At 48.1% G+C, this 25,433-nt stretch overlaps 2 protein-coding genes across 2 annotated transcripts; one reads left to right on the plus strand and one right to left on the minus strand.

Moving 5' to 3' along the window:
• Positions 1–136: 136 nt before the first annotated feature.
• RBM22 (RNA binding motif protein 22) lies at positions 137–11,719 on the plus strand. The gene is made up of 11 exons (XM_037907103.2): positions 137–371; positions 1,022–1,075; positions 2,156–2,185; positions 4,080–4,212; positions 4,953–5,053; positions 5,214–5,386; positions 7,255–7,455; positions 8,145–8,309; positions 8,774–8,862; positions 9,492–9,623; positions 10,403–11,719. The coding sequence occupies exons 1-11, from the start codon at positions 201–203 to the stop codon at positions 10,531–10,533; spliced, it is 1,380 nt and encodes a 459-aa protein (XP_037763031.2). The 5' UTR covers positions 137–200; the 3' UTR covers positions 10,534–11,719.
• Positions 11,720–12,238: 519 nt separating this feature from the next.
• MYOZ3 (myozenin 3) lies at positions 12,239–25,121 on the minus strand. The gene is made up of 7 exons (XM_007071500.4): positions 24,800–25,121; positions 21,148–21,237; positions 20,462–20,616; positions 19,749–19,826; positions 18,766–18,904; positions 17,918–18,098; positions 12,239–14,225 (listed from the first exon to the last, which is right to left on the minus strand). The coding sequence occupies exons 2-7, from the start codon at positions 21,227–21,229 to the stop codon at positions 14,051–14,053; spliced, it is 810 nt and encodes a 269-aa protein (XP_007071562.1). The 5' UTR covers positions 21,230–21,237; positions 24,800–25,121; the 3' UTR covers positions 12,239–14,050.
• Positions 25,122–25,433: the final 312 nt, after the last annotated feature.

Consider the following 25,433-nt stretch of genomic DNA (forward strand, 5'->3'; position numbering starts at 1 on the left):
TCGGGGGGGGCCATTTCCCCCACCCACCCCCAGGTCGAGATTCTCACCCCCCTCCCCCGGACAGGGGCGCCACTGGCAGCTCTGGTCCCCTCCCCCGAGGTGAATTAAAGGGCCAGACGCCCCCACCCTCCCGCTCTCTATGGTTCAGCGGTGGCTAGAGGGGACGCTGGCAGGCGGCAGGGCGCCAGCTCCCGAGGGTCATGCCGGGGTCACGGCCCTTCTTCCTTTCGCGGTGCATGCCGGGCCGCTGGCGGAGCGGCGCGCGCGCGCGCTTCCGTCCGGGCCTTGCGGCTGCGGCCACCGGGGCTGGTTCCAAGATGGCGACGTCCCTGGGCTCCAACACCTACAACCGGCAGAACTGGGAGGACGCGGTAAGGCCCGACCGGGGCCTGCGGGGCGAGGCTCCCCGGTGGGGGTGAGGGGCCGCCACCCTCCCGCTGTGGGTTTAGCCTCCCTCGGCGGCCCGGCCGGGCCCAGGGAGCCTGGCGGCGGCGGGGGTCCGCCCGGGGCCGGGGTTGAAGGGCGTGTGGGCGGCTGAGGCGGGGGCTGTGCGTTGGGAGGCTCTCGGCCAGGGGCTCTCTCCCGAGGCGGGTGCCGGGCCTTGCTCCCTGTCTGGGGCCGCTGGGCGCTGACCCCGTGTAAATGACGGGCGCGGGCACAGTCCACGGCCTGCCCCGGGGTTGCTGGTGGCTAATCTGGGCTCCTGACCAGGTGGGATCTCACCACGTATTTGGGAGTGTTCTGCTTTTTAAATACAAATAACGGGCAGCGGGTGTGTGGCTCTTCACAAGGCTTCAGCTAGGAGCTGGTTGGGACGTGTTGGGGGCCTTGGTCGTGTCCCCCTCTCCCCCCCCCCCCCACACTTTGGGTAGTCAGAGCTTTAAATTAGTCCAGCATCCAGTCCAGCATCTCTGATCTGAGAGACGCAGACTGCGGAAATGTTGCTGCTGAATAGAGGCCTAATCTGAAGTGAGTTCTGAGATTTAGTCCTGACTGTTTTTTTCCCCCTTCCTTGATGCAGGACTTCCCCATTCTGTGTCAGACATGCCTTGGAGAAAACCCCTATATCAGAATGGTATGTGACTGCTTCGAGTCATTGTCCTTTAAGGTGTATGGTGAGACTAGCTATTGAACTGCTGGTTTAGGGGACTAAAAATGAGCTCAGACAAATGGGACAAGTAGGAGATGCCAAAATGCATACATACAGGCTTCTGTGTGCTGCTTCTTGGCAGCAGAACATGCGTGCATAGGGGAAGAGGGCTAGATTTCGGTATTGGCCAAAGGCATGGGGAACACAATAAAACAAATCAAACAATCAAAAACTTGAGCTGAAATCAAGACCGCTTGTCTCATGGTTAAATCATAAGAGATGGGGTAAACATGGATTCTATCACAACTTTTGATGATGACTCTCTTCTTGACTTAGAGAAATGTGATGTACTGAAAGGCTAAATGACTTGCCCAATCTTTAAAATGTGCTTTGAAAAGTGCTTTGATATCATTTGATGAAGATTGCTTGAATGTCCTTTAAATCCTTGTTGTTTTACCCAGTGCATTGACTTCTTCAGTGGAAGGCTGTGTACGTGTCACCATTCCATTTTGTTTTACCTTTCCCAACACCAAGTACAATCATGTAGTGTATTCTCATTTTAAACATCCACCTTTCTCCACTCTTCTCTCCCTAAGCACATTTTAGTCTATGCAATTCTAATGAGCTATAATTTTTTATGCAAATATCGTCTGTGTTTCAAAGATTGATAGAGGATTTATTTTTGTGTGTTACGGATCTCTGGATGTTTTGTCATTGTTTAGAAAACAGATATTAAAAAGCCGAAGCTGAGGGGTTTCTTGAAAGATTTAAAAATATTCTATTGAATATTCTGCCATCAGAAAAAGTGGAAGGGTTTGGAAGTGATTTCCACCCACTTACCTTTCAAAGGTTGTCCAGATTAAGTGAAAGCCATAGGATCAGACATCTCCAAATGCAACCGTCACAGAGAGAAAATATGCAGATGCTATGGTGGTACCACATGTGGATGGTTGGGTGGAAGAGATGAAAGCAGGGGAGTATTTTCTAAGTCATGTAATGTATGATCATAGCATTGACTAGTAGCTTGTGGGCTTTTTTAGTAACTTTCATTTGATTTTATTCCAGACCAAAGAGAAATATGGAAAAGAATGCAAGGTATGTTTGTCTTCATTGTAAGAGTTGACTTCTGGACTAGCTCATTAGTTTCCATTTAGAATTAAGATATAATGCTGAAAATATTAGCTTCAAACAGTTGCTTATTTTTGTTAACACTTTAAGGGGTGGATTTTGCAAACTCTTGAGCATGTGAATGCCCTGTTGCCTACAAATACTTGACAACAGTTAGCTACTGGTGTGCTCACTGCTTATCATGCTGACCAATGTTGTCACATTGTTTCCTTGTATACTCCCCCATCTCTCTGTATCCATCTGTAGTCTCTTGTCTTACACTTAGATTGCAAGCTCTTTGGGGGAAGGGGCCATCTTATTTTTTTTCTGTTTCTCTGCAGCACCTAGCAGAATCGGGTCCTGGTCTGTGACTAGGGCTCATAGGTGCTATAGTAATATAAATAATTAATAACTTTAGTCATGTGGTTTATCCGTGAAAGTCAGTGGGGCTTCTCATGTGAGTGAAGTTACAGATGATTGTACATTTTTTTCAGGATTGGACCCTTAATTATTAAATCTGAAAAATGTTTAGGTTTATTTCCTTTATTTCACTATTTAGTCTGGTTATTCACTTAAAAAAAAAAAGTTTGGAATTGTTCAGATTCACTTCTGCTTCTAGTCATTTTCACTCAGTCTCTTGCAAGAGCACAGTGTTCTAGGGTTTAGGTTTCAAACCCTGTAAGAGAATAGTTACACCTGAACAAAAATAACCTAATCACCTAGTTATACAAATTCCTTCCCTCTCGCCCCAGGTGTTGCTCTTTAACCCCACCCTCCTAGTGGATTCACTGAATCCAGAGGTTGGCACCAAAAGATGCAGTGTTCAGCACTCCTGGTGGGAAGGTTACTGACATTACTTTTTCAGAAAGAGTAGATTGGGGTGGGGTGGGGGGGGAGTAATCTCAAAGAGATTTGAACTTAAATCTGATTCTCTTCTTAGTTTGGATTTATCGGTTGCTGTTCCTTCCCCCCCACCCCACCCCCCCCAAAAAAAATCTCATAACATAGTGGTGGTTAATGCTGGACTGGATTACTATTGAATTTATTTAATCAATCTAGCATTTTCCTGTTAAAAATTCATTTCCTCTTCACTTTTGCCTTGGCAAATGGGTGGTAGATGGAACTTGACTTCCCTCTGGATCTCAGTAACTCCCCTGCCAGCAAGTGGTTCATGCTGGGTATCTCTGAGACAAGCCAGCCTTTGTGTTTCCAAAAGGAGAAAGCAGGAATCTTTAGTGATATCCCTTGGAAATATAAAGCAGAATGCCTAGTATTGACTCCAGTGGAGGAGTTAAAATGTATTGTTTCCCTCTTTTCCTCCTTCCTACCATCATCTCCTTTTTGTTAGGAAACAAGAGTAATGTATTGAGAGCCAGCTCCCCTTCCCCGAGTCCAGTGTACAATGGAAGTAGAAACATCCTCCCCACAGAGACTGTATGCATTACTTCAGAGTAAGGCCACCCTTTTCTGGGCCTAAATGCCTGTGGCCAGATGGACTGGGTCTCTTGCTATCCCAGCAAGTATATAATTTGCAGACATATCCTACAAATTAGCTGTAATGATCCTTTAGTATATAGGATCATTACAGCTAATTTGCAACTGATGAAGTGATCTGTAACTCACGAAAGCTTATGCTCAAATAAATTTGTTAGTCTCTAAGGTGCCACAAGTACTCCTTTTCTTTTTTCAAGAAAAGATTGGGTTTTTTGAGTTGTTTGCTTGAATTTTTACTTATTAAGGTGTAACATTAGGCAGGTGATTAAAAGGGAGGAAGCCTCTAGTAGTAGTTTAGTTTCCATAAGAATCTGAATGCTAGTGTCATTGCTGGCCGCAGTTAGAGCGGTACAAGTCACTGCTCTCTTTGTCGCTCTCTTTGTCTCAGATTTGTGCCAGGCCCTTCACAGTGTTTCGCTGGTGCCCAGGTGTTCGAATGCGCTTTAAGAAGACAGAAGTGTGCCAAACATGTAGCAAGCTGAAGAATGTGTGTCAGACCTGCCTGCTTGACCTGGAATATGGTGTGTAGCTTGTCTCCTGTCTCCGCATAGTTTTAATACATCTCTAAATAAATGTGCCTAGAGCATGGAGATGCATATTTATTTAGAGATGTTTGTATGAGAGAGAAGTTCAACAAATCTGACTGCGATCTCTTCTAGGCTATACCAGAAGGCACATCTATATGCCAAATGGTGCTCCTGTCTGTGCATAAACTTTCCAGCTCATTAAAGACTAAATCATGTCTAATAATTGAATCCATTCTAAAATAAGATCTTCCCATACACACGAGTGCTGTGATGTGATTGACTGTGTTCATACGACTGAGTTGCTATGAATTTCCAAGTGTGTTTGGACTTTGATACCCAATGGATCTTACTCTAACTGTAGAGAGGATTAGAATGCCTTTGTTGCTGGCAAGAGTAAAAATTGTTCCATTGGGGATGCTAGATGTAGGATGAATTATATTTGATTAACTGAATTCCCGCTATTCACATATGTTTCAGTGGAATATGAGGCTTTTAAAAAACTACCATGAAACTAGACAAACTTTCAGTCTCATTCAGTTCACCTTTCACAGCAGGTGAAGTAATACTATCCATAGGATATTAATTAATGCAGTGTAAAACAACGAATCAGTACAGATTTGACTGTTCTTCAGGACCCCTATCTTTGAATACAGCTACGTTAATATGTTATAATAACCGCTTTTGGGCTTTCTGCTTTTGGTTAATATTAATTTTGTTCTTCCGTTTAATTTTAGGTCTACCTATTCAGGTTCGAGATGCAGGACTCTCTTTTAAGGATGACATGCCTAAATCTGATGTCAATAAAGAGTATTACACCCAGAACATGGAGAGAGAAGTAAGGAATGCATTTTTAACAGAATCTATTGGTGGCTTATCTCACTTGTGCTGTAGATTAAATGAATTAGATAATCTTGAAAACTTCCTGGTTTCTCTAATTATGTGCATCAGTTTACTGTCCCAAGTAATGAAATATGCATTCTTTACCTACTGCTTAGATTTCAAACTCTGATGGCACAAGACCAGTTGGTGCTCTAGGAAAAGCTACTTCTACCAGTGACATGTTGCTTAAACTGGCTCGGACCACCCCTTACTATAAACGCAACCGACCCCACATCTGTTCTTTTTGGGTGAAAGGAGAATGCAAGAGAGGGGAAGAGTGTCCCTACAGGTACAGTTTTGTTTGAAAAGCTAACATGTTAACAATGGCTTGCAATATAGGGAATTCTGAGTAAAATGGAAGTAATGCAGTGTCTTCATAAGCATTTTTGCAGATGTTGCAGGAAAAATTACATAAGAACAGCCACACTGGGTCAGACCAATGGTCCATGTTGCCCAGTAGTCTGTCTTCCGATAGTGGCCAATGGCAGATGCTTCACAGAGAATGAACAGAACAGAGCAAACATTGAGTGATCTATCCCTTGTCGTCCACTCCCAGCTTCTGGCATTTAGTCTTTGGACACCCAGAACATGGGGTTGTATCCCTAACCATCTTGACTAATACCCATTGTTGGGCCTATCCTCCATGAACTTATCTAATTCTTTTTTTGAACGCAGTTATATTTTTGCCTTCACAACATCCCCTGGGAATGAGTTCCACAGGCTGACTCTGTGGGGTGAAGTAGTACTTCCTTTTGTTTGTTTTCAACCTGATGCCTATTAATGTCATTGAGTGACCCCTGGTTCTAGTGTTATGTGAAGGGGTATATAACACTTCCTTATTCACTTTCTCCAAACCATTTATGATTTTGTAGACCTCTGTCATACCCCCTTTAGTCATCTCTTTTCCAAGCTGAAAAGTCCCCACTCTTTCTAATTGCTCCTTGTATGGAAGCTGTCCCATACCCTTAATAATTTTTGTTGCCCTTCTCTGGACCTTTTCGAAGTCTAATGTATGTTTTTTGAGATGGGGCAACCAAAACAACACACAGTATTCAAGGTGTGGGCAAACCAGTGATTTATATAGTAGCATTATGATATCTTCTGTCTTAATATCTGTCCCTTTCCTAATGATTCCCAACATTCTGTTAGCTTTTTTGACTGCTGCTGGACATTGAGTAGATGTTTTCAGAGAACTATCCACGACTCCAAGATCTTTCTTGAGTAGTAACAGCTAATATAGACCCCATCATTTTGTACAGGTAGTTGGGATTATGTTTTCCATGGTGCATTACTTTGCATTTATCAACACTGAATTTCATCTGCTGTTTTGTTGCCCAGTTGCCCAGTTTTGCGAGATCCCTTTGTAACTCTTCATAGTCTGCTTTGGATTTAACTCTCTTGAGTAATTTTGTATCCTCTTCAAATTTTGCCACCTCACTGTTTACCTCTTTTTCCAGATCATTTATGAATATGTCGAACAGCACTGGTCCCAGTACAGATCCCTGCGGGACACCACTATTTACCTCTCTGACCATTTATTCCTACCCTTTGTTTCCTGTCTTTTCATCCAGGAGAGGACCTTCCCTCTTATCTCATGACTGCTTACTTTGTTTAAGAGCCTTTGATAAGGGACCTTGTCAAAGGCTTTCTGAAACTGAATGTTAACTTGACATATATTACCAGTGAATGAATCCCTTTCCAGCAAGTTCTTTCTTGATCATACTGTGTATATTCAGCAGTGAGCTGAAACATCAATCCCCAGAACAAGTGCAGCTTTTCTCTTACATTGTTCATTGCCTCTTTTTGCAACATCAGTTCTTGCAGCAGAAAATACTGTCCCACAGTCAGTGATCTGAACATATCTCAGCAAGTAACTTTGTTTGAAACCCAGCTCATGCAATTTCATGGAACCTTGGTTGAACTGTCTGAACTGCTATTTGTTAAAACTCTAGGTGGCGAATGTTATAATAAATTAATAAATAATTTGAGTTCTTAGAGCTCTTTAATTGTGTGTCATTTTGGTGTGGTTATTTGAATACTGTTAGCTGTTAGTCCTCAGATAGCCTTTTAAGGAGAAAGGTGGCTGTTGCAGTCATGTTATTCTGGTGCAGTTGTAACAGTGCAATGTTATGAAATGCTTTGTTTACTCTACTTTAGACACGAGAAACCTACAGACCCAGATGATCCTCTGGCCGATCAGAACATCAAAGATCGTTATTATGGTATTAATGATCCTGTAGCTGATAAGCTTCTGAAACGGGCTTCAACCATGCCTCGTCTGGACCCACCTGATGACAAGACCATTACCACACTATATGTAGGAGGCCTGGGAGACACCATCACCGAGACTGATCTGAGGTACGTTGGTACATCTGAGTTTGCATTTGCTTTTCAGCTTGATGCCTTGATAACGGAGAATTAGCTTGCTAACATTTTCCTAAGATGCTTGTCACAGTGTTCATCTTTAGCAAGCATTTTGTTGAGATTGCTATGCCTGAATGAGAGTGAAGGGGGCTGTTCATCCCTTGGTTATGCAGCCCCTTCATTTGTCCATACCAGTCAGAAGTGAGTGACCACTCTCTTCACTTTACCCTAACCAGAAGCTGGCGAATAGGTCTATTTAGAGGAGCGCAGAATTTCTGGAGGTGGGAATACAGTTAAATCTAAGTAACATCATCTGTGCTGTGTTTAAATTCTTCTCTTCCCCTCCCACCTCCACCAAAAATCCCCCCCAAAATGCATCTTGCTACTGGTGCCCTGAGGATCCCATTTTACACTTGTACAGTTGAAATCCCCTCATGTAACCTCCATCTTCCTAATTCCTGAATTCTGAAGAAACCCCTGGCACTGTTGCTGCATAATTGTATGTAGGGATTAAAGTTCTGTGACAGGCATTTCCCCTCTTTTCTAACACTGGATTTGAATCCATGATATAGAGGGGAAAGGGTGCTTGTCTCCCAAGGGTGTGAGCATGTGAGACCTTTAATGTATTGTGTGTTTTATGGAGAAGAGGAGCAGAATGCAATTTTGCTGTCCTTTCCTTGCAGAAATCACTTCTACCAGTTTGGAGAGATCCGGACGATAACCGTGGTACAGAGGCAGCAGTGTGCATTCATCCAGTTCGCGACACGGCAAGCTGCAGAAGTGGCTGCTGAGAAATCCTTTAACAAGCTTATTGTCAATGGACGCAGACTCAACGTCAAGTGGGGGAGGTGAGCAAGTGGGAGAGGAAGAGGGGAAGCATTTATTTCCTTTTTGGAGGTTTTACTCAGGATATTGTTTTTTGGAGAATCCGCTCTTAACTGCGCACTTCAGAATCATGTTCCTTATTCAACTCAAAAGTCTTGGTGACTTAGAACGGAAGCCAAGTGTGTAAAAGACCCAAATATTTAGTGGGTTGCCTGTCTTTTGGTGGGGAATGTGGTGTTGGAGGGTAATTGGCATTGGGTCTCTTTGAGAAATTCTATTTTGGGGTGGGTACACTGCTGTCTGAAAAAACAACACTAACTCCTTTTGCGCCAACTCACCAAGTCCCTGCTGCTAGCATTCTGTAAATTCGTGATCCTTGGCCTGAAGCAGTGGGTCTGGGATTGGTGACGTAAAACTGTCTCTTGTGAGGGTCTACCCACTCTGCCACCTCCTTCTTTAGTTCTAATGCTTTTGGCTTTGATTTCAGGTCCCAAGCAGCAAGAGGGAAAGAGAAGGAGAAAGAAGGTACTACAGAATCTGGTATAAAGCTGGAGCCAGTCCCAGGACTACCTGGAGGTAAGGGAAATGGTTCCATACCAGTGATTGCCCTCTCAAACACAGAACAGCAGGTCACTTGCTACCATGAGGCAGAACAGAGTTACACTTCTTGGTTTGCTCTCTATACCATTGGGACCTGGGGCCAGTAGGGCAGCAGCACATCTCACTCTCAGAGCAGTTAATGAACCTGTGTTCGAATAAGAGCTGGCTGGTGAGTCTTGTATTTATGGGCAATGAAGGGATCTTTGGCTAGAAGGAAATTCAAGGTGACTCAAGGCCTTTTTTACAGGGTGATTGAAAAGTTACAATGGTTAGAATAAAGGCACTTAAATCATTGAAACCTTCTGTGGCATAAGATCTGGTTGTGTGTTCTTGATCCATTCAGTGTCATCTGTTGGGGCAGGCAATCCCAGTTGTTTAGGGTTGGATTCAGGTGGCTTTTCGTTGTGGAAGGGTCAGAGCCTGTGGAAGGGGTCACAGCTGTTCTAGAGGTTCACTGGCATCCTGCGTCTGTTAGATACACATTACTAACAAAGTTCCTGTCGGGAGAGCTGATTGAAGCACTCCCCTTAGGGATGGGGTGGATACTTGCTTATATTTTGCCTGCTAGCTTTCACCAGTAACCAAGGGATGTTTGTGTCTTGAAGCTCTTCCCCCTCCTCCAGCTGCAGAAGAAGAAGCATCTGCAAATTACTTCAACCTACCTCCCAGTGGCCCTCCAGCCGTGGTTAACATTGCCCTGCCACCACCCCCTGGCATTGCTCCGCCCCCACCTCCAGGTAATTCCCTCCCCCTTCCCCACTCGGTGGGGAGAGTTAGAACTATGTCCTTTACCAAAGAGGGCTGGAATCAGGTCTTACTTGCCAGAGTACCTAGTAGCAGATGCTCTCTATTGTAGTTTTGTGTGGTACCTACTAAGTGTGATCTGGGTTTATGAACCAGCTTGTACTGTAGAACTGGCTCTTCGTTAGACTGAACTGCCTGTGATGTAATATGTTCTCTGCAAAATTCTGCAGTACCCAGGAGAATCTCATAACCTGTGCTGAGGCCCACCCTGCTTAGCTGATAGCTGAGTAAACCCCATGTTGTCCCCAACTTCTAGGAGTGACTCTAAACAGAGAGAACGTTAGTGTCAATATTTGACTGTTTGTTATATTCAAAACGTGAAGCCTTATCCCGGTGGAACTTCAGGAAGTGCTGGGTTTGTCCAACTGCGCTGGATGGTCTCATTACCCAAATACTTCTGGTATGTTCAGTAGTGAAAACAAAACATTTGGCAGTTCGTAATATAATAGGGAGCAGGGGAACAGGCACTCGCAGAATTGGAATCTACAGTCTGTCATTGAATAGCAACATGCCCTCAGCTGTTCATTATGCTGGCAGAAAGGTTAAAAGGGTGTAAATTGGGATTCCTCAGAAACTGGGGAAGGAGGAGAGGGGGCACCCTTTCCGTGGGCTCAGTTATGTTTTGCTTATCTGTCTTGAATGACACACAGGCAACAATAAAATACTTCATCAGGACGCCTGGTAATCTGACACTTGTGTTCTGTGTCTGCAGGTTTTGGACCGCACATGTTCCACACCATGGGGCCTCCACCTCCCTTCATGAGAGCCCCAGGCCCCATCCACTACCCTTCTCAAGATCCACAGAGGATGGGTGCCCACGCTGGGAAGCACAACACTCCCTAGCACCCCATTGACCTGTTCACCGTTTGAGTAGATGTCATTTTTTTTGGTTACCATGGTAGCATAATATGTTCAGCTGTGGGCGAGCTGGAGACTAAGCCTTGCTTCCTGCTTGCACGCACAGGGCAAGCTGAGCTCTGTTGTGTTGCCCCTAGCGAATCTGGTCATTCATATAACCTGAATCATTCACTTACTATCATGGGTGGGGGATGTGGGAGGGAGGAATGTGGAGAGACGTGATCTAGAGGGTCCATGAATGAATTGTACGAGAATTACAATCCCATCAGTGTGTTCAATTTTGCACATTTTGAAATAAATTTTTCTCCTGGGGAAAAAAAACACACCTTTAGCCAGTTTGATAGCCTCAGCAATTTACACCCTGGAATGGATTGGGGTCTCTTGTACAGACTTAACTGGAAATTTTGCTAGTAATATTCATTCCGGAGTCAAATAACTAGTGATTCATCATTGAAAAAAGATACCAGGTCGTCTAGCACTAAGCCAGAACTCTCCAAGATAACACTGAGGGGAAAGGAAACTAGCATCAGGCGCACAACTTCCAGGGATTTCTCCTTCTACTTACTGTGACCTTTTTTTCTCCTTTTTTGGGTTGCTTTTCTTCTGATCGTGAGGAAAACGTGGAGAATCCTAAGCCCCTGTAGTTAGTCAGTTAAGTGCTAGGTAATGCAAACAATTCCCCTACTGTCAATTCCAGCATGACCCAAACAGGCGCTCAAGCAGCCATCTATTTCAGATAGGCCAGCTGGGACCTTCCCGCCCCTCTCCTTGGAGAATGAACATTGTTACTGAAACTGCCAGGAATGAGACAGCAGTAATACTGCAAGCTCATCCAGTCTGAACTATGGCTTTTGTGGCCTTCGTGTAAAATGGCTGTCAAGCTGTGAAATGGACCAAACCATTTTCTGGTTTTTTTTTTTAAGAGCTCTGAGTTCAGCATTCACCCTGGAGCATCTGTTCTCTGCATAAACTCTGTAATTTAATACAGTGCTTAGGAGTCCGGGTGGGGGATTTTAAAGTACAAAAGTCTGTTGCTTTGATGTAACTGATCTGTAGATATGTTTTGGTAAAGAGAAACATGTGATGAGATAAAGCCTTATTTACTTGTTTTTGTTTTTTTAAATTAAAATGAGCAGATTTTCCAAATATTTGGACCCTGCTTCCAGAGGCAGAATTTGTCTGAGTATTGTCTGACCTTGTTTGGCTGAGCCCTCTGTCCTCGTAAAGATGAAGAGTGGCGTGAGATAGCTAGCGTACAGCCCCAGTTCTGCCTCACCGTGCGGCTCTTTGGAATGTAGGGCTAGGCCCCCGCTTAAGTGGAATGTGACGTTCTGACGTTGTGGGCACCATGTAGGATCTTGCATAGGAGAATACAGTACTCTAGGGGGTGCACTTGGTTAGTGCACTGGCCTTTCATCTCTGGAGACTTGGGTTTAAACTTGGCATAGGTTACAGGCAAATGAGTGTTGCTGGTCTCAATCAGTAATCATCCACAATATCAAAATACAGCACAACTTGGTACTGTTCAGGAGCTCCCAGAATAGCGTGTTACAGGACAGGCTTTTGATGATCCATTGACAGATCTGTGTGGGGGAAGCTGGCACAGCACCTGCTTGTACTGGGCTTGACTCGAGCCAGTCAGTGCCTTATTCTGCAAGCACTAATTTGACAAGTATTGAACTCACAGAGGTTTTACAATATAGCTGCTTTATTTTCTCCAACCAGATTTCTGAATGTAAACATGGCCTCCAGCTCACAGGCAAAGGGGAGGGAGATGGGCTCAGAGCTGGACAGTAGTTCATTGGCACAAACCTTTAAACACTTGTTCAGTTTGCCCAGGTGCGCTTCTGGGGGCGGGCGGAGGAATGAACATTCCCCACTTGAGTGTTGCATTGCAGTGGTGAGTTTCCCCAGATCGTAATTAACTGTGGTGCATGCTTTTCCTCTGTATGGTCTCGTTGGCATTAGAAACACAGTGGTTGTATGTTAGGTTATTTACAAATAAGGCAGCCTTTTAAAATTGCACATTTACCAGCCTGGATATAAAATGACTTGCCTAGCCTAACCACAAAGATCCAAAAAATATATATTATTGCTCACCCATTTAAAAAAAAGAAAACAAGACCAGTTTTGCAAGGTTACAGTAGGGTTATCGTACGAATTTGACAAAAACAACTAAACAAATGTAGAAAATGCAAAGTTGAGCTGGAGCTTTTCTATGCGCCAGGGTGAGTGGGACTGTTTGGAACATACGTGGGTTCCGATCTGCCCTTTTTTTGGTAGCATTCTTCCTTTGATGGATAGCTCTGTTCTATATACTGTGCTTGTGTGCATCCGAAAGGCTGTGGTCAAAGCACCCTTGTTGACTACTTTCTGCATGTGTTGCATGAAGGTCTTGCTTGCCATAGAAGTGTTTATTACGTTGGATGTCCTCTCCCCTAGTGGTACCACATTAATGTTTTTATCAAGCATTGATTTGTATGATCAAATTGGCAATTACTTAAATATAGACTCTGTTTTTTGGGGCTCTGCCAATTGTGTACTGTATCTTAAATCGGCAGGGTCTGATCCTGACTATTATTGAAGTAAAAAAGAAAATCTGAGCAGGATCAGGCCCTCCATATATAATTGTAATCAAGTGGTGTAAATATTAAAACGGTGATGTGTAAACTCATACAGCAAGCTGTTAGGGGTAGGAAAGGAAGTGTAACACACCAACCAGTAGCTAGCAGGGAAAATGGCATAGGTTCCTGATTCTCCCAGTTCGGGTAGTGGTGATCTCAAGCACTCCCCTCACTTATATGCAGTACATGTTTCTGTCTGACAGCCAGCCCCGCACACCCAGCCCAGTGGTTGTTTCTTAACGGAGTTAGCATGTTAAAGGAAATTACATCTATCTCCTTATGTGTCAGAAAGCCATTAGTAACTTATTTCACCCACTTCCCCAATTACCACACTGCCTTATCACTCCCCTTCCCCATCTGAACCAAAATTACATTTCTACAGCACTGCCCTTAAGCTAGTATTTCTCTGAGCAGCCAGCGCCTGTCAATGCTGGTGTCGCAGAACAGTTGCAAGGCGACTTGATGTGATGACAACTGGCTCTTATGCCATTTGCCACACCACCAGAGCGAGGCAATGTGTCTGCTCCAACCGCATTGTTCCATAGTATAATCATGGATGTGGAAGTTTACTGGAATTCTACAGTTTTGTCAATGAGAACTTGGCTGGTCAATTTGTCACACTACCACAATAATGGACACCTAGGAAAACCTTGTAACGGGGTAGTCCAGGAATGGCTCTAGCTGTGAGCTTGCTGGGGGCTGTGTGTGGAAGTGGATGATGTGCTGCGGCCGCTGGGCCTTCACAGGGTGCATGGGTAAGAATATCTACTCCCCTTTTCTGCTGTGCTAAGGAGTACCTCTACCAGCGCTTTAAAACAAAGCATGTTTGAGCCTAGCAGATAAAGCATTTGTGGGTAGGAGAAGAGAGTAAGGTTATATTACAGCTCTTCTGTCTCTGGTAAAATCCGTACCCAGCCCTGGGGTGCTCTGTTAAAGCTGGGTCTATTCCAGACGAGCTCCAAGCTGTTCGGGGTGTCTGTCTGAGCCGTCATCTCCAACCCAGGCACAGTGAACATGTCATTGAGTAGCACTCCACCAAATGGGGTAGGAGTCCTGCATGCACAAAGGAAGAAGATTTAGCATTTTCATGGGGAGGGGGCGTACTTCTCCTGGTAGCCCTGGATGGTAAAAACACTCGGGACTAGTTGCTCCTTGAGCATCCAGTAGCAGCCTGGTCATCTAGCAAAAGCCATCAGTTGCCAACCTTTGTCATGAATGGCAGCTGTACTCCTTCCAGCCACCGTAATTCCCACTTACTCTGTTTCCCTCAGGTCCTCACAACATTCATCTCCTATAGACTGAGCCTCAATCAGCTGGCCCTCATCCAAACTCCTGCAGAGAGACAGGGTCACTTGTCTCACTACCTCAGCAGCCTTGGTTGAGATGGAAAGGTAGAGCTGGGTGTCAGCCCCCACAGCTACTACACCCCACTTTCCCTTAGCAACCCTGCCAGCATCCATGTGTGTGTTGAACAAGAAGAGGCACGAGAGAGACCCCACACATGAAAGGTCTTAGGGCAGCAAGTCCTACCCTCTGCTCCCCCTTGCAAAGCAGAGTGAAGCCTCTTATGTGCAGCCAAAGCCTTCTGGAAGGGACTGCAGCTGTGTTAACACCACCTCATGATCAGTGCTGTTGTACATAACAAACAGCCTGCTTCTCCTGGAATGTGACAAAAGAGAGCATTCGTGCAGGGGCCTGAGCTGTCCTTTGTTCCTGGAGAAACAATATAAGGCCAGAGGTGTATTCCTGTGGAGCAGTTAGGGTTGGGCTGAATGTTAGGCCTTCATTTAAGGCAGAGCACTGTGTTGGGGGCAGCAGTAAAGGCTGACTGGGGGGCATATCTGCAAATGTCTGCTTTGGAAAACGTGCTCTGTTACATTGTCTAACCTGTTACGCGAGTAACGTGGCATCGTTTTCTCACAGCAGCGTCCCAGGAAGGAACAGGTGCTGATTGCAGTTGTGAGCCCCACTTCTGGGGGAAGTGTGGATGATGAAGGGTTGTTCCAGAAATGCTCGGTTCCCCCAAGGAGTATGTGGCAAGGTAGTTCTCAAAGCCTTGTGTTACAGCTCATGTAGGGCAGGTACCATCTCCGTGAGCCTCTTCAAGGTCTTTCATCACCCCTCTGCCTTTTGTAAATAAACCAGCCTGCTTAAATTCAGTCATTGGAGAGGTTGTGAGCTTTCCTCTGGTCTCTTACAAATGTGAAATACTCCAGGGTTCATCTTGCTTCACAGGCAGGATTTCTGGCTTCTCGCTTAATACAAAAGGCAGCATCCATTTTCCTAAGAGCTTTGGGTTGGATTTGTTTGGGGTGGGGAGGATAAGATCAAATCAAAAGAGGTGATTTTCAAAATCAGGACCATAGATCCACAAGGATTATGGGTTTTTTTAACTCTGTTTAAATCTGACGGCTGTAAATTCAGTTTCCTGGCACTTTGTGCCTCACTGAAGAGTTAAAATGGAGGTGAGAGACTTGGCTAGCATCTAGCTGTATTAAATATCAGTTTGGGGCTTTAAATAGAAGAGCAGCAGTTCAGAGGGGGAAATAACACAGGGTGAAGCTAGGCAGCCTTAAACGTCATATAGAAACATGCCCCTGTTTGAGTTTCTGTCCAGAAATAAATACTGAGCCAAGGGCAGAGAAACATGACCAGTCTGAGAAACTAAAGAGCAAGTGACTGCAGCACCTTCCCCGTTCCTCTACAGCGTATGCCTGATGGAGCTGGGGACGGGGAAAATTCTAAATATTTGAATACATTGAAGGGTAAGGAAATCACAATAGCAACCCCTTGGCTTTTCCACCTTTTGCTTCCAGCTGGCAGCATCACTTCCACCAGGGCCCTGCTTTCTGCTAGCTGGCTCATGTGCTCCCTGCTAGTTACCCTGGGTCTGGTGCGGGAAGGGGTTGGCGAGTTCCTCGCTAATATCTTACATTTATACAACACCTTTCATCTCCATAACAACGCGGGGCAGCTACTTCCTGCATAACTCTAATACAGCCACCTTAGGTTTCGAATAAGGCAGCTGGTTAACGGGGCCCACTGACATTATGCAGCAGCTTGGGCAAGAAGTGAGGAGGAACGCCGCATCCATCTGAAACCGTAGCAAGAATTCAGCTAGGCAGGATGTAATTATCCAAACAGCAGTTTGGCTGGGGGACCAGGGTGAACCCCAGACCTACACTCATGAAAAGGGATTTTGGGATCCTCAATGACCAGAAGAGGTCAGGGCCTCGGTGTTATGTTTCAGCTAAAAGATGTTGCTATGTAAGTTCAGTGCCCCCAACTCCACGCTAGGTTACTTGTTCTCTACGGACTGAGAAGTGAGTTTTCCTCTGCTAGAACCCCCACTCCTGCTGTCTGCAGAACACGGGACTCCCTTAGCCATATCCCATCCGCGTACTTTACAAACCCAACCCTACTGTAACTTCTAGGATCTGAGGAGGCATAACAAAGAGTAAGGTTAACCCTTGCACAGAGTGCCTGGGGCTGCACCCTTTGCTGGCGCCACTGGTCGAAGAATTGTGACAGTTCAGTCTCCAGTGTGTGGCTGGAAGGAATTAGGTGACTTTTTAGCACCTTGCGTAAGGATTAACCTAGTGTCCTAGCTGCTTCTGCAGCTATCTGTCACCTTGTGAAAACGAGACTAGCCCACGAGCTGTCACTTAGCGTGGCCACGGCCAAACGGGTGGAACGTAGCCTGCTCCGAGCACAGGCGCCAGCTCTGTGGTTGCTCCATGGCTCAAGCACCCACCAGCCTCGCTGGTTCCAGTCGGGGCTCACCGCTGATCAGCTGTTTGGTGTGTGGGAGGTGCTCAGGGGAGGGGGTGGGAAGAGGCAAAGCGAGGGTGGGGCCTTAGGGGGAGGGGGTGGAATGGGGACAGGGCCTTGGGGCAAAGTGGGTGGGGAGCAGCCACTGGGAAAAATAAGTCAGCGCCTGTGGCTCTGGGAGGAAGGACTGTGCACTTCTACAGTGCTTTGTATCTCCTGAGCACTGTGCAACCAGCAGTGGGTCCTCCCAACGCCCGTGTAACAAACACTGGCGCTATGTTCTCAACCCTATGTAACAGGTGGGGAAATAAGGCACGGTGAAGTCAAGTGACTTGCCTGAGGTCACCTGACAAGTCAGTGGTAGGGCTGGGCTTAGGGCTCAGGGGTTCTTTGGGAGAGGGGCTTTGCAAGGCGTTTGGGAAGCTTCCCTTGTTCTGTTGAAGCTGCCCTTGACGGAAAAGAATTAGGCCTGGGCCCATTTATTTATGTTGATTCTCTATGGTGTATAAAGAAGGCACAAGCCTGTATTTAGTTTCCCTTTGCAGGTCACCTTTAAGAGATGCTATCCATGTCCTAAGTATTGTATTCCCTCTTGTAGCCTCACTGGTGTCTGCTTCCTCTGAGGAGCACCCACGCAGGAATGCAATGGGATAGCCAGGGGACAGGTTGTAGCAGCTGTAATTTCAAGAGATCCAGGTTTCCTGTGTTTCCCGTTGCAGAGATGTCAAGGGTGCTCCATCTTGTTTTTGTGCTGCACAAAGACCCCTGTCCTGCCCAGCCTTTCCCAGCGGTGGTTGCTATAACCAGCAGCTAAAATGGGGTTGCAAGAAAAATTGCAAATAGAAGCTCTTAGCAAGGTCTCCAGCCACCTTTTCATCTTCAAGCCTGACCCGTGCCCCAGGCTGAGTCCTCCATCAGCTCAGAATCGCCATCATATCCCAGCAAACATGGTGGATGTGTCTAATGACCGTTACCTGTTGAAGCTCCTCAACTCCAAGTGGCTGGGTTTCCTGGGCAGTTCAGGCAGCTGGCTCTTGCTCTCCACCCGATAGTCCTCACTGAAGAGGAATTCCTGCCAAGGGGAACAGTAGCTCTTGGGGATGGCAGTGAAGTTGAACTTCTCTGGTGGGACTTCTTTCAGCGGTCCAGAGTAGCCTGCATTTGGGAGACAAGGCTTTTGTTACTACAGCAGGCCTGCAAGGCAGCAGCCAGCCAGCCAGCTTCACTGGATCCAGGCCTGCCCGGGACTGTCCTCATGTGGACAGGAACTCTCCCCTCCCATGGGAAGGGCTGGGAGAGCAGTGGAGCTGGCCAGGACATGGTTTTTCCCATGAAAAATGTAGAGAAAAACAATTTTTTTTCTTTTTATCCAAATGTTTCTTTTGTCCACTCACGGACATTTCAGATTGTCGGGCGGGGGAGGGGTTTGACAAATACCTGCAAAAATGTATTTGTTTCCACAAAAACATTCTATTTTTTATCCAAAAACCCAACTCTTTTTCCACTGAAAAAACGCTTTGGCAGACCATGCCCAGCCAGCTATACTGACTAGGCTACATCTCTACAAGTGACATCGCGGGAGGAGCTTTCCTTGTCCCATGGCATAGCTGTTCCCTGATTGTCTGTGGCTGGGGTAGTGAATTCTAAGGGTGGCCCCATGCTACCCCTGCATTCACACCAGGGAGGGCTCCTCATGTTCTGCCACTGGGAATCATGGGGGCCACACGCCTTCTATTGATAACAAGTTTTGCAGGTCTGGCTCCTCATCACTTCATTGACGTAGCTCCGTTGTGGTGGTCTTTTTCTGTTGGCAACTCCTTACCTGGGGCCAGGGCCTCGGGATTGAGGGCTTTACTCATTTGTATGACTTTGTTTGTCTTCTTGGGCACTTTGGGAGGGGTCCCCTGGCCTGCTGCTGCCACGTGAAGCTCAGTGCGATAGTTCTCCTGGCCCTCGGCAGACTAGAGAAGAAAGAGCGATAGGAGAAGGCTATGGACGGGCACAAGGAGAGGCTTGGCTTCGCCCCTGACAACCGAGGTAAGGCCTTGTGGAGAAGATGGAGTAGCAAAGGGTAGAAGAGGAGACGACTTAGTCGCGTCTCCTGAAGGGTGATAACTTTTTTGCTCAGGGATGAGAAGAGCATATTGCCCTAGCTAGAGCCAGGCATGGCAGGGCCAGGTCCTGGGCAGGAACTCCCCCCATGCACTTCTGCTAGCATGCTGTAATGCATTGCTGCAGCATCCCCTGTCCTGCTAGCCCCAGAACCTCACACAATTCCACCCGTGGGCCTCTGTGAGGACCTACTGGCCCCCTGTTTTCTAATCTTTGGTCCTTTCCAAGACACTTGCATGGTGAATTTGTGATGAACTGCTAGCATCTTGGAGGAAAACTACCACCTTGCTTCACTTTTGCCTACCCCAGTGGGAGATTGTCAACCTAGGTCCCCAGCCATGGAAGGATACTTATGGAGGTTGGACCCGCAGGGCTCCTGCCTCGCTCAGAAAGAACGAGAAAATGAAATCAGTGTGGAATACGCTTACCTTCATCCCAACTGAATAGGCCAGCATGCACAGCGAGGCCCAGAGGGCCACTGTCCGAAGTGCCTTGATGCAAAGAGCATGCTAGCCTGCTCATGGCCCTTTCCAGCATGTCCTTGCTCAATGAATGCAGGGAAAGTGACAGGACACCTGGCAAAGCACTGATCTAGAGCTGCCAGTGAGGTTACTTCAGTAACTTAGCTCCAGCCCAACTGGCTAGCGCCATCCACTGCTTCTCTTTCAATAATGGTGCCTCAGGGACACTCACCAGCCATGCGTCGGGTCTTCCTGCCAGGTCCCCCTCAGCCACGCCGTGTGAGCCACCTGCTGCCATCTTGCTCGAGCTCTGCGGAGGGCAGGGGGAGCGACGTCACTCAGGGGAGCACGCCCCACACACAGCCCCAGTGCTGGGAGCGTGCAGTCAGCTTAAGGGCCGGCGGCGCATGTGGTTTCAGAGCCCGGTTTCCTGGCTCTGACACAGGGATCGTTTCTACAGACACTGGCCACGGCAGCTGGCAGTGCCCAGTGGTGACAGCCCAGCTCTCCTCACAGCTCATGGCGCATGCCTTCCCCTCACACTCCTTCCCGTTAAAACATGCCGTTACAATAACTGTGCAGGGCTTCCTGTTAACATAGGGATCCCCATATCCTGGGCTAAGAAGTGCCCTGCTTTTCAGGGGACCTGCTCAAGTTATGTTCTACATGTACCCCGGCAAAGGGCGAGGGAGGTAGGCCGGGGTGCTGGCGTAATGCCTGGTGCGCGTGAGTGTTACAGCTCCTGCTCTGTGCCAATCTAGAGGACCGGCTTTATTACAGCCCCTTCGCCCATTTCTGGAGCTTCAGCTCAAGCTGCAGCAGCTCCTGCCGTTAGCCCTGGAGGTCCTGGTTCAGTCCCCGGACTGTCAGCCAAGAGCGCAACCCTCATGCTGACCCAACAGGGTCAGCTCAGATTTGGGTTCCCATCATGATGAGGCGACTCACGGCTCTGTAGCCAGTAGGATGCTCCAAGATGAACTTCTGCACCCGCTTCTGCCTCTGTTGGAACAGCTGGGACCCCCTGTTTGTCTGCAAAGACAGCTCTTCCACCATCAGATCCTGGGGGATGCTGACCTTCTTCCCCAGGTCCAGCTGGGGGACTGAGGACACACACAGAGCAGGGCAGTGAAAGCACAGGTGTTACAATAGGGGGTTAGGGTCTCTGAGCAAGGGGCCAGTGGCTGTGTATGGGGCTGCCAGCAGAACCTCGCTATGGGGAGAGGGTCAGCCCCTAGGAGTGACAAACATCTTGCATAGCTCTGCAGTGCCCATCAGGCTCGTTCAGAAACTGCACTGATGGGAGCCACATCCAGCAAGAGAGGTAGGGACCAGGGGGCCTTGTGGGGGGGGGGGGGGGGGGGATGAAAAGGGAGGACAGTAAGGGGATCCTGATGCTGGGAAGGGCTCCGAATAACCTCTAGCGATCTGGTGTATGGGTCCCATTAGTGTTAATTGACAATGTAGTGTTCATTCGTTTGGAAAGTCCAAGGAGGAGACCAGTAACATTAATACCCCTGAAGTCCAGGGGAGTTTTGCCAGTGTCTTCAATGGGTACTGGATCATCCCCTGTGGATTGCATGCGGCAACCTGGGGCTACTCTGTAAGTCAGGTTAGCACAAGGCATCTCTTACCATCTTCCGCCATCTCCCTCACGATGGCAATCGCCTGCCTTTTTCTCTCTGGGGTGTGGTCCGAATGCATGATTGGGAACATCTTCCCACCTGGAAAAGAAGCAGACACGCAGCAGGGCTCACACGTCAGGGCAGACCCTGGCTGCTACTCACACATTACCCCCAGGGTGCCAATTGCCCAGTCCCTGGGAAGAACTGATCCCAGTGGAGTTCTGAGATTTGTGTGATGGCTTTTTGCAAACGGTTACCCTGGGGCCCAGCTCTGCTCCCATTTGGAAAATATGCACAAAACCAGAGAGAATATAGCTGGAAAAAGGGGGTTTCTCTTCCGCTTTATGGTCCTAGGAACTGTATCATGCCACCACGTCACCCCAACTTCACCACAGACCTCTCCCATTCATTTCAGGACCAACCCTCCATGTCTCTAACACTATAGAACTGTTCTAAGTGACCACATCCTGGTCCTCTGTGCTCTCCTCCCCGTTCTCCCCACTATTCTTGGACTAGCTTCTCTCCAACCCTTCACACGCTTCGCCATTGCTGGTGCGAGAGCCTCCTCCTCCGCAGCTCCTGCCATCTGGTGCCGTCTCCTGCAGCAACTTGCCATCTGAAATCTCTGTGCTCCCTGTTCATGCCTCTTAATTCTGCCCTCCGTTGCTGGCTTTATGATTGAGCCACTTAATGTATTCCCTAGGCCAAGTTTTTGCCCCAAGGCTCTCTGTCCCTGATACAATGCCCCGTCCTGCATTAAACTCTGCCAAGCATTGTGGGGCGCTGTCTTGTCCGAAGATGCTATTCAAAATATACAGATTAAAGGTGCATTGCGTTGTATACTGAGCTTTCTGAGCTCAGCTACCCCTCTGCTTCGGCCCTGAAGCCAGAGCCCTTGGGACTGTTAGATTAGCTGGCTGGAGCCACGTTTATTCATAAACGTCTGCTCCTTTATGTGTAACGTTGCTGGTGCCTGACTTAATCCCTTGCAGGGGTGAGTTTCACAAGCTAATGAAAATGTTGCATGTTTCCTTATATGTATTTTGGGGCTGTATTCTACCCTAAGTCATGGTACAAAACCAATGCTTGGAACATGGGCAGAATAGGGATCTGTCCTTTGATCGATCAATCGTATTTCTAAGGTTGCCTGTGCCATCTAAGTCTTTTAACTTGTACCCTCCTGAAGCCAAGAAGCGGCTCGAATCAGTCACTTTTGTTCTGTTTACAAGTCACCCCGCAGGAAGGCCCTCACTGGGCGCTTCGTTAAAGAGGAAAAAATAGTCCCCATCTCGTTCCTCCCCCCACCCCACCCCCGTAGAATCACAGACTCATCGAAGTGTCGGGCTAGAAGGGACCCCAAGAGGTTCTCTAGTCCATCCTGCTGCACTGAGGCAGGATTAAGTATACGTCTCTCCCCATGTGGTGCACGGACGGATGGGGTCCCCCTGCCTGAACGGGGCAGCAGGCCAAGTTAGCAACACCTTGCTCTGCTTTGTGGGTTTCTCTATGGAGACCATGTCTGCTGCTCGCTGCTCCCTGAGCTCCCATTTAGCCATGGTCTATTTTGAGCTCCTGACCTCAGTAGAGTGGGGAGTTGTAACCCGGATCCTTTGGGCAGAGAGGACGGCATCTGGAGGTTCTTGGGAGGATGGTCTCAGCAAGCTGGGGGGCTAGGTCTGGAGATGCTGGGTGGGGAGTTTGCTTAGGAGGGTTTGCTGGGAGTTTAAGGCCCTGCAGGTGCAGCAGCATTCCTAGCAAGTGACTCTGCTACAGCCATAACATAGAACCACAGGGGCTGCTTGTACAGGGAAGGGGGGAATTGATCCTCCCGATATATGGCAACTCCTCTAGGACTCGGTGACCCAGGGGGGAATCCTCACCCCATTGAAGTCAATGGGAGTTTTGTCCTTGCTTTCAATACAGCCTGGATCCCCACCCCAAAGCGATCAGAGGACACACAGCTTCCTGAAGGAAGAACCCACTCCTAGCACAGCTTGGAAGGGTGAACTGGCCTCCACACCCGCAGTCATGCAGGGTCCTCGCCTGGCAAAGATCTCTGGACTCAGAGTGGGTTCGTGTTCCACTCCCCATTTCTAGTGTAGCCAGGCACTGGCATATGGGTTTGCCATTGCCCCTCCAGAGCCCAGCCAGCGGGCTCACTGGAGGGGGCCTGAGAGAGCTCCTATTCACCCCGCCCCAGAATCCAAGAACTAGAGTCACTCCATGGAATTAAAAGGTAGCAAAAGTCAAACAACTGAAAGGAAATGCTTCACTCGCTACAACCTGTGGAACTCACTGCTGCAGGGTCTTAAGGAGGCAAATATTCCATTTCCAACAGGTGTAACGTACAGCCATGGATAAGATTAGCCTCTGCAGCAGTACTAGTAAGGAAACATTACAAGACACCTCATGCTCCAGGATATAAGCTGATCACCAGCTGGGTACAGGAACAAACTTCCCCTCCATTGCAACTGGGGCCATTTTGGGGGTGTTACTCTCTGCAGCATCCAGTATGAGCCACTGTGGGAGGCAGGGTAGGGGGTGATATGACCCATTGGCCTCTCCATGCATGGGGAGTCCCATGTGAGTAGCCATTTCTCTGTAATGTAGCCAACAACTCCACAGCGCTGCCCCGCCCCCCAGCTCCCATGTCCTGAGCTGCTGCCCATCTTGCCCACAGCAGCGGCTACCTGACAGCTGCAATGCCTGCTTTGCTAGCCCCCATACGGGGGTTCCTCAGAGCCAAGCTGACTGCACCCAACCACCTCCCCAACCCTCCCCTCTTCCTGGGGTGCAGGGATGGAGAGCACCCATGCCCAGATCTGCTGAGTGGCACCCAGGGAGCCAGCCGCTGGCGTGGCGGCTTCTCGCTATGGCTCCTCTCCAAGTCCATTTGCTCATGTCACCTGCACTTGTGTCTTTTCGATTGTAAACCTCCCAGGGCCGGAGGGGCTAACTCTGGGTCCGGGTTTGTACGGTGCCAAGCACAACGGGGCCAGGGCCCAGCCCCTCCTGAAATAGACATGGGCAATAACACCCCCATCCTAGCCTGCTGGGGTGGTGGTATTTCCTCAACACCTGAACACACGAATGCAGGGCAAAGCCCTCTCCTGCCCAGCTGTCAAGATTCTCCTCACCAGCACCAGATACCCTGCCACCCTCTGGCCACCCATCTCTGAGGGCAGGGCTGCCACCAGCAGCAGCAGCAGCAAGGGTAGCAGTATCACAACCCCCCTACAATAACCTTGTGACCCCCCCCGCACACACACACACAACTCCTTTTTGGGTCAGGATCCCTAGAATTACCCTGTGAAATTTCAGATTTAAATAGCTGAAATCATGAAATGTACGATTTTTAAAATCCTACCACAGTGAAATTGACCAAAATGGAGGGTGACTTTGGTAGGGCCCTAGCTATTAACTCTCTAGGTTCCAGCTCTCAGTGAGCCTGAGCTGAGCCAGCCACATGGAGACGAACCCTAAATAACAAGCAGCCGGGGTGGGGGGCGGGGAGACAGCCTACTTCTCAGTGGGGGGTCAAACTCCAGCCTGCTGCTGCGTTCCCTCCTGCTGCTTTTGGATGCAGCAATTCTCCCCCTCCCGTGCTATTCCCCCCAGGCCCCCCCCCCCCCCCCCAAGTTCAGAGCCAAGCTCTTCGTACCTGACTGTGTGACTCCTTGGACTCTGTCCTGCTGCACTGCTGTCAGATGAAAGGAGCTTTCCTGCTGTGCCCGCTCCACCCAGGGATTAGGCCTGGGCTTAGGATTCCTTAACAGCTTTCTCAAACCTACCCCGGGGCCCAGTGTTTGCCAGTAGCCCCTGTGTCTGTCTTACCCCCTCTGTGCCCTGCTCGCACTCAGCCTGGACCATCGCTGAGATTCCTCCGTCCTAATCCATGTTACATCAGACATTTATTTCTGGCTGAGAAAAGGGGGGGGCGGAGGCAGTGCAGACCCCTGGTGAGCCAAGCTCTTGACCGCTAAGAGCACACACAAACACAGAGGGGTGTGTGTGTACGTGTACGTACACGCACACGCACACACACACACACACACACTCTCTCTCTCTCTCTCTCATGCTCATGCATACAAAGCCGTATGTGTGCACCCAGGTAGGGCGTTTATACACAATTGCATAAACATGCCCTTATATATGCAGGCATTTGTACCTGCACGTTGGGGGGCAGAGGTACACGGGGGCCGGGGGGTTAGCTATTGTGCAGCACTTCAAAGACAGACCGTGCCAGGGAAGTGCTAAGTGCCCTAGCAGGGGATACAAACTAATGCAGGCACTCG

The sequence above is a fragment of the Chelonia mydas genome, chromosome 8, assembly GCF_015237465.2.
Source record: "Chelonia mydas isolate rCheMyd1 chromosome 8, rCheMyd1.pri.v2, whole genome shotgun sequence".
Taxonomy (NCBI): Eukaryota; Metazoa; Chordata; order Testudines; family Cheloniidae; genus Chelonia; species Chelonia mydas.